The sequence below is a fragment of the Erpetoichthys calabaricus genome, chromosome 8 (genome assembly GCF_900747795.2).
Source record: "Erpetoichthys calabaricus chromosome 8, fErpCal1.3, whole genome shotgun sequence".
Classification (NCBI taxonomy): domain Eukaryota; kingdom Metazoa; phylum Chordata; class Cladistia; order Polypteriformes; family Polypteridae; genus Erpetoichthys; species Erpetoichthys calabaricus.
The window spans coordinates 182,887,233-182,896,657 of record NC_041401.2 but is presented as its reverse complement, the minus strand read 5'-3'; the positions used below and the strand labels follow the sequence as shown (position 1 = coordinate 182,896,657).

At 41.7% G+C, this 9,425-nt stretch overlaps 1 protein-coding gene across 1 annotated transcript in view; it reads right to left on the bottom strand.

Moving 5' to 3' along the window:
- Positions 1 to 2,552: 2,552 nt before the first annotated feature.
- igsf21a (immunoglobin superfamily, member 21a) overlaps positions 2,553 to 9,425 on the bottom strand; it is an 897,495-nt gene continuing 890,622 nt past the window's right edge. Inside the window, exon 10 of the mRNA XM_051930758.1 lies at positions 2,553 to 3,721. Within this exon, the coding sequence (XP_051786718.1) occupies positions 3,645 to 3,721 (77 nt within the window). The 3' untranslated portion in view covers positions 2,553 to 3,644. The remainder of the gene's footprint in view (positions 3,722 to 9,425) is intronic.

The window sequence follows — 9,425 nt, the reverse complement described above, 5'->3', positions numbered from 1 at the left end:
TGTGATATAAAGTTAAGCATTTTCTATTAATTAAAAAAAAATACGAATACAAAATAATAATATTGTCTAAACGCAATCAGCACTTATTTCTTCTTTGTAAACTCAAAACTATTTAAAGTAGACAAGGACCTCATGTTGTCCTTTTCTCAGCGTATGATCCAGGTTGTTATCACTTTTCAGTTTTATTGCCTAGTTTAGTAGTCTGACAAATTGATATTTAAAATAAAGTTCCGGTAGCTTACTAAGCATGCAGCTGAAATTATTGGGGCTGATGTAGAAGATCTGGCAAGTGTGTGTCAGAGGAGGACAGCGCTAAAGAAACTGGAAATCTTCTCACCTGATGACAGACATCCATTACATGCAGAACTCAACTTCAGTAAATCAGAAACGATAGTCGCTTTGAAAACCCACACGAATCGCTCCAGAAATTCCTTTCTTCCTTGTGCCATATGACTTTTTAAATAAGGAATATCGGAGAAAATGGTTAAGGTTTGATATGTATCCTGTAGCCATTTTTGTGTAAATACGCACAATCAATCTGCCTTACCTTAACCTGCCCCGTCTCTGTTTATTTGTTTTCTTTCTTTCTGTCTGATGCAAACTGAGAAGGCAAATTTCATATTTTCTTCAGTAAACATGACTAAATTAAAGAAACCTTAAACCTTTTGAGATTCAGATGCTTTAGAAAAGGACCAGCTGTGCGCACTTCCTCAGCGCTCGTATTCTTCCACAACAGCCTTTCACCCCTTGGGGCGAAGTTTCCCCTCGAAAGACAAAAGCACAGTAAGCTGTTTGTGTCACGTGATGATTTACTTCCAGGTTTATGTCACAACTCAATAGAAAACATAACCATAGTCCGAGAAAAATGTAAATATATCAAATGAATAGTTCCTGATTGCTTTTGTTGTCACGCATGTGGGTACGGAAACCCGGAAGGCATGTTTTCTTTTGCCGCTTCAGAGAGGACACATTCAGTAAGTTATCAGGCTTTTATTTTCTGGTGGTGCCCCATGCCCTATAGGTTACATTATAAAAGTCTAGGACTGGCTATGGAGTTTTTAAAATTTATAGGAGGCACTTAACTTTAGAACGCAATTTTCAGAATGCTTATATGTCATGTTTGTGAAGAAATGAAATTGACTTGAAAAATACCAAACGTATCCTTAAATGAGTAAGGAATATCCTGTTTCACGGCAATTCCTCTATAAATTGTATTGAGAAAGATGACAGAATTAAACAAACATTCTGTTCTATTAAAGCTTCGAGAGTTCACATATGGACCATTCACTATGTATTCTCTTCAGTTGGTTATGTCATGGCTGGTATGTAGTCAACCAAATTTCCAACTTAAAAAAATATACACCTGTCGACACAGGAGGATTCCCATTTTCTGATTGTAGGAAACAAGGACATCTGAAAAGGATTAGATCAAGTTAAAAGCTGGTTACTGTATTAAGCACTTTCTCTTATTACAGTGTCTCGAAAGAAAAAAAGAGAGCCAGCACCATTAATTCTGTTCCACAAAATCTGTTCTTTTAATGATGATCACCCTGGAGCATCCTAGAATGCACACAACTGGGTTTCTTTGCTTTTGAATCAGACACACATCATCCCAATGGCATAACCCCCTTCTCATAAACACATAAGCCATCCTGAACCCGTCAAGGGGGCTCTCAGCCAATGCTTATACATACAAGGTGACAGTCAGTTCGCCATTTATTGTTATTTTTGTAATGAGCAAGTTCAACTGCAATCTCTCATTTGTAGACCAAAATTCTTTTCCCAGCTTGCCTGTGATGACCAAAGAGATGCCCACCGTTTTATGAACACCTGCTACTTAGGGCTCGATAATTCCCTTTGTACTTCATGCTTCCTTTGCACACCTCAATTTAGCACTGTGGCTTATATTGATGAGTCTCTGGCACACCGATCCTTTGTTCTTCCTAACCATTAAAGTCTAAAGATGTATGGCGGAGATGAGGATACGTTCCTCTATCTGTCATTCATGGAGATGAGGATACCATCCTCTTTCTAGCATTTTTCTGAGACATGCAGACACAATCCACTTGGAGATAAAGGTACATTCCTCTATTCATCCTTCTTCTGGGAGGTTCAGACACAATCCACACAGAGATGAGGATATGTACCTCTGTCTGTCATTCTTCATTATTGTGTTGACACAATCCACAAAGAGATGAGGATATGTTCCTCAGTCTGTCATTCTTCTGGAATATGTGGACACAATTCTCGCGGAGATGAGGATACGTTCCTCTGTCTGTCATTCTTCATTATTGTGTTGACACAATCCACAAAGAGATGAGGATATGTTCCTCAGTCTGTCATTCTTCTGGAATATGTGGACACAATTCTTACGGAGATGAGGATAGCATCCTCTTCCTATCATTTTTCTGAGACATGCTTACACAATCCATATGGAGAGGAAGATACGTTCCACTGTCTGTCATTTTTTTTTAAATGTGTTGACACAATCCATAAAGAGATGAGGATAGCATCCTCTTCTTATCATTTTTCTGAGACAGCAGACACAATCCACACAGAGATGAGGATACGTTCCTCTATCCGTCATTCTTCTGGGAGGTGCAGACACAATCCATCGGCATGGAGAATCATACAGAACTTGTGCTTTGTTAAATTTCCCATAAAAACAAAACTGAATGTACAACTAAATTGTCAGATGAAGAAACATGGCAAGCTGTCACCCGTCACAAGAGGCTTAATGTTTGCTCCATGAAAGACAGACAAGTGGGGTGACATCTGAGCTACAATGTTCAGATGGACGTTTGACCTACAGGCAGAGTGGGATGGTTTTATGTTCCACTGAACTGCCAAGAAAAGAAAGCGTTAGGCATACGGTGACCGCTGATGCCATTCCTCTACACTCCACCCATCATTAACTCCAGTGAAGGCCTGCTGGGATGTCAGCTGCACTGCGCCAGAAGGAGTTACATATTTCTAAATGGTACCAATGTAGTAAAAATAGAAAGTCTGCTAGGGGTGCCTTCAAGAAGCCTTCTGTGAATTCAAAAATCAAACCCATTGCCTGCTGTAGCTGGACTATGGTGGCATATAGGATGAGGCCCAAGCACCATTTGTGCCTGTATGTTTGGGAATGTGCTCAATTTTCTTTTATTTTAGGTTCCAGACTGAGTCTTCTCTCTCTTCTGTTTTTTGAGAAGGTAAAGACAGCTGAAGTATTCCATTGGTTGACGGTCTATCTGGCACAATAGGTGTAGCCAATGGTTACAAAGGCTCCTTACGGTCTCCATAACAAACGAAAGAAAGAAAATGCAGAGCGGCACTGGATGAGCACTTCCCAACCACACTAAAAAGGAAATGAGAGTTCACTCCTCTGTTTTTTGTATTTTTATTAATCAGACTGTATGTTTTATTGAAGAACTGACAAAAGGCGAGACATGAAGATAAACAGACAAAGGGGGCGTTTTTGTCCAGTTTTTTTTTTTTTTTGTTTGCTTGTTTTTTGTTTGCTCTTTTGTTTGTACAAAAAGACAGAAATAGTCAGATGTGTGGCATCAGATGTGTGCTGCGGCCCAGGCTGGCAGGTGGGCTGGCGGGTGGGCGTGCGGGTGTTCCAGGCAGACTGGCAGGGTGGGCGATTGCCCAACTCACGTGAGTTCCAGAGTCACTGTTAGGAGAAGCAGGGCCAAAACCACTCTGGATGTCTCCTTATGGGATGCTGCATCTGCAGGGAGAGCAAAACACTCATCACTCACTCGCCGACAGAGTACTAGATATGCAAGGTGGACACTCATTTTTTTGGGAGAACACTGGGGAACTTTTTTCCTGGACTAACATATTGTACCCTTCATACATTTCTTCACAGTCCAGAACAACTACATCTCCTCAACACACACACACACACACCCCACACCAGTTCCCCCCACCCCAGATCTTGCCAAACCAGTCAAAACACGTTGCAAGGAAGTTCTCTGGAACTCCAATTTGATCCCTTAACTCAGAATACGTGCTTAAGCATATTTATATTGCACAGTGATGGCAGAAATTGTGCTTTACCACTCACGGCTGCAAAGGCATGCGGAACATCTCCAGGATCCGAACACTGAAACTCCAGCCAAAAGAAACAAAGGCATAGTTAAACAAAACCAAAATAACAAAGCTCTGCCAAAACCGGTTGTTAAAGAATGTAAAAGTTGCTCGGTAGTAAATCTATAACGAGATCTTTGTGGTTACATTTAATTAGCAATTAATGTCACGTGCCATTCACTGTGTCTGTGGGCAGCTTGACTGGGTGAAGTAGCTTGTACTACAGAAGACCACAATAACTGAGCTGTCTAAAGTGAAGAGAGAGTACAGAATGGGGGGGGAGCGATAGAAGAAACTGACAGATACATAGATAGACAGACAGATGGCACTCTACAATAGATAGACGGATGGCATTATACAACAGACACACAGACTGACAAATGGCACTGTACAGTACATAGACAGACAGAGAGATATTTGTGGCATTGTACGTGTTCTTCCCGTGTCTGCGTGGGTTTCCTCCAGGTGCTCCGGTTTCCTCCCACAGTCCAAAGACATGCAGGTTAGGTGTATTGGCGATTCTAAATTGTCCCTAGTGTGTGTACTTGGTGTGTGTGTGTGCCCTGTGGTGGGCTGGCGCCCTGCCCAGGGTTTGTTTCCTGCCTTGCGCCCTGTGTTGGCTGGGATTGGCTCCAGCAGACCCCCGTGACCCTGTAGTTAGGATATAGCGGGTTGGATAATGGATTGATGGATGGATGTATGATAAATAGATAGATACTTTAGATAGATAGATATGTGAGGCACTATACTGTATAACTGACAGACTGACAGATGACAGTATACAATAGATAGACAGACAGACTGACAGAGAGATGGCACTATAAGGGAGAAAGATAGATATGTGAAGCACTATATAACAGACAGCCAGACGGCACCATACAATAGATAGGTAGACAGACAGAGAGATGGCACTGTACCAGTTATTCCCAAACTCGGCCCTGGAGACCCCCTGGGGCTGCAGGTTTTTGTTCCAACCAACTTTGTTTTTTTAATTGCATTTCTAGTCTAAGGAAGTGAACTATTATTTCCCAGTTTTGAGGTCCATGAAGAAATTACAAAAGTAAGCATGTTAATACATTTTAATAAAAATTAAGCAGTTTTATGTGGTTAATGTTTTTTTTTTAACTTTTTATTTATGTTCATTCTGATTTCCTTTCTGCCTGTTTTTAATTGTCACTATTGGGATACAATGAAGGGAACAGACTACACAGTGTAAGGGAAAAATAAAAGGAAAAACAACAACAAAGAGTTAAGCATTTAAAGCTATACTAAATAATAGAAATATTTCTAAAATGTTTCATAATGTAAAAATTATACTGCTGTGTTTTTCTGAATGAAGAAGAAGAGAAGAAAAAGAATAGCTAATGAGATCAATTATTATCACTTATTATGAATCTGGTTGGAACAAAAACCTACAGCCACAGGGGGTCCCCAGGGCCGAGTTTGGGAACCTCTGCACTATACAATAGATAAAGAGAGAGATAGCACTAAATGATCGACAGACAGACAGACAGACAGAGAGATGACACTATAAAATAGATGAATATGTGAGGCACTATATAACAGATATCTAGATAGATACACAGATGGCACTGTGCGATCGATAGACAGACAGATGGCACTATAAAATAGATGATATCCAACCATCCATCCATTTTCCAACCCGCTGAATCCGAACACAGGGTCACGGGGGTCTGCTGGAGCCAATCCCAGCCAACACAGGGCACAAGGCAGGAAACAATCCTGGGCAGGGTGCCAACCCACCGCAGGACACACACAAACACACCCACACACCAAGCACACACTAGGGCCAATTTAGAATCGCCAATCCACCTAACCTGCATGTCTTTGGACTGTGGGAGGAAACCGGAGCGCCCAGAGGAAACCCACGCAGACACGGGGAGAACATGCAAACTCCACGCAGGGAGGACCCGGGAAGTGAACCCGGGTCCCCAGGTCTCCCAACTGCGAGGCAGCAGCGCTACCCACTGCGCCACCGTGCCGCCCAATAGATGATATGTGAGGCACTATATAACATATCTAGATAGATACACAGATGGCACTGTGCAATCGATAGACAGACAGACAGACAGACAGACAGATGGCACAATAAAATAGATGAATATGTGAGGCACTATATAACAGATATCTAGATAGATACACAGATGGCACTGTGCAATCGATAGACAGACAGACAGATGGCACTATAAAATAGATGAATATGTGAGGCACTATATAACAGATATCTAGATAGATACACAGATGGCACTGTGCAATCGATAGACAGACAGACAGATGGCACTATAAAATAGATGATATGTGAGGCACTATATAACATATCTAGATAGATACACAGATGGCACTGTGCAATCGATAGACAGACAGACAGACAGACAGATGGCACAATAAAATAGATGAATATGTGAGGCACTATATAACAGATATCTAGATAGATACACAGATGGCACTGTGCGATTGACAGAGAGACAGACCGACAGATGGCACAATACAATAGATAGACAGACAGGCAGGAAGGCAGATGGCACTATATGATAGATAAAAGGCAGTATCTAGCTCTGCCAGGGCATACTATGTAAAACGATCTCCTACTGTTCTGCTCTAAAGCCTGATAAAATAAGACCTGAACAGAATGTGGGCATCAAAGGACAGAGGAAGAGAAGAGCCAGCCGTGATACCACTAAAGTGGCAAAACAGGCCTCTTGAAGGCCGTGGCTCAAGAGAGGAGAAGCAAGGAAGGTAAAGTAGTTACCTATCCAGCTGGACACAAGTTGGTGTCTGACCAGTCCCTAGCTGGGTCACCTGGAGCAGGGTGTATCATGTCGGAGGCCCTGAAACACCTGATGATTTCAGGTATGTCACTGAAGACATACCCAGATGTGCATCACTAGATGTTTTATTATCCATATACTGTATATTTGAACAGAGGCCCCAACTTTGATAACTGGATGAAACCAGGGACTTTGATATAGCCTAGCTGGGATGGGAACTTTTTCTTTTTTCAAAGTAATTCTTTGATTAGCAGCAATTTTAATAAAGACATCCCATATATTAGGAATGAAATATTTACTTAGCCCACTCAACACTGTCACAATACAGTAGATTCACAGATTTATGGTCGCGTTTCATTTTCTGACCCTTCTTACCTGCCAGTCTTTCTTGCCTTACTTCTATCCATAGCCTAATAGATTGATATCAGTGGAGTTACACGCATGCACAAAACCCAGATAAACCTGCTTTCTTAAAAATTCGCATTTACTGTATATGTGCAAGTGATCTTCTGAGCTCCGATTTCATTAAAATGTGCAAGAACAGAGTTAAATGTCATCATCGCCAACTATGAATCCAAAAACAAGCTTGAATCCTGAGGGTAATTTTCTTCTGTTTTATAAATATGTTTAGTCTTTCATGTGCTGAGAAGTAAATAACATCTATCCTCTTTTTACATCTCATACCTGAGCCACTGATGATTCACAGTATGAACTCTGACCGCTGCGCAAACCCAATCGTACCATTTTAAAATATCTATAACAAATGGCTGGATTAAAGCTAAACTGACACTTTATTACTATTTGTCTGTTTCCGGATTGCATGCAGCACACTCTTTTCTTCTTGGCAGTGCAAATAAGCCCTACAATGGAGCGGCGTTTGGGGTGTGATGTGTGCTTCTTGCCTGTACACACATTACTGCTGGAATAACAACACAGGTACTTTTACTTCATGAACTATTACGTTAGGTTACTCGTTACTTTAAAATGTAATCAGGCCACTTAATGCACGTTACTTTTTATGCGTTACCCTACCGCTCTCAAGATTGTGCTGCTGGGTTTAACATGGAATATTCAGCTCCTCGAGATAAATTTATCAATTTCTGAAATAGTGAGACAGATTATTACAGCCAGGTAAAGGAATAATGTGATCGGCACAGCATTTGCCTCAAGAAATGTATCGTGTGGACCCTTCTACAGTGATCCCTCACTATATTGCGCTTCGCCTTTCGCGGCTTCACTCTATCGCGGATTTTATATGTAAGCATATTTAAATATATATCGCAGATTTTTTGCTGGTTCGCGGGTTTCTGCGGACAATGGGTCTTTTAATTTCTGGTACATGCTTCCTCAGTTGGTTTGCCCAGTTGATTTCATACAAGGGACGCTATTGGCAGATGGCTGAGAAACTACCCGGCTTACTTTTCTCTCTCTCTCTCTTGCGCTGACTTTCTCTGATCCTGACGTAGGGGGATTGAGCAGGGGGGCTGTTCGCACACCTAGACGCTACGAACGCTCGTCTAAAAATGCTGAAAGATTATCTTCACGTTGCTATCTTCTGTGCAGCTGATTCCTGAAAAGACATGCTGCACAGTGCTTCGCATACTTAAAAGCTCGAAGGGCACGTATTGATTTTTGACTGAAAAACACTCTCTCCCTCTCTCTCTCTTTGTCTGCTCCTGACGGAGGGGGTGTGAGCTGCCGCCTTCAACAGCTTTGTGCCGCGGTGCTTCGCATACTTAAAAGCCAAACAGCCCTATTGATTTGTTTGCTTTCCTCTGTCTTTCTGACAGTCTGTGCTCCTGACGCGCACACCTTTGAAGAGGAAGATATGTTTGCATTCTTTTAATTGTGAGACAGAACTGTCATCTCTGTCTTGTCATGGAGCACAGTTTAAACTTTTGAAAAAGAGACAAATGTTTGTTTGCAGTGTTTGAATAACGTTCCTGTGTCTCTACAACCTCCTGTGTTTCTGCGCAAATCTGTGACCCAAGCATGACAATATAAAAATAACCATATAAACATATGGTTTCTACTTCGCGGATTTTCTTATTTCGCAGGTGGCTCTGGAACGCAACCCCCGCGATGGAGGAGGGATTACTGTATACGTAGCTGCTGTGAAGCTAACACATGCACATGCTAACAGAGTGCAACGGACACGCGCAGACTACAAAATCCTTAAGTATAACCCAGCTAAGGTATACATGGCCAAATAATCGGGTTATTTGCAGAGAAATCTCTGAGGCTAAGGATCTGTGCTGGTATCTGAAAGGTTGCCAGTTACTGCCAAAGAGGATCCTACTCTGCTGGGCCCATAACCTGCAATTGCTCCATGGGTGCTGTACAATGACTGACCTTGCGCTCTAACACCAAGGGGTATGTGAAAACTAACAAATTTCTAATACAAGAAATGGTATAAGGCAAAATAAAGAAAGGAAATAAGGGTTTACAAGGCGTTTTAGAAACCGGATTTCTGTGAATAAGAGGGTTATTAAAGCACATGGAAGTGCACTGAGTGATAGACACCCTTCTAAAAAGTATGATCTTAAATGGACT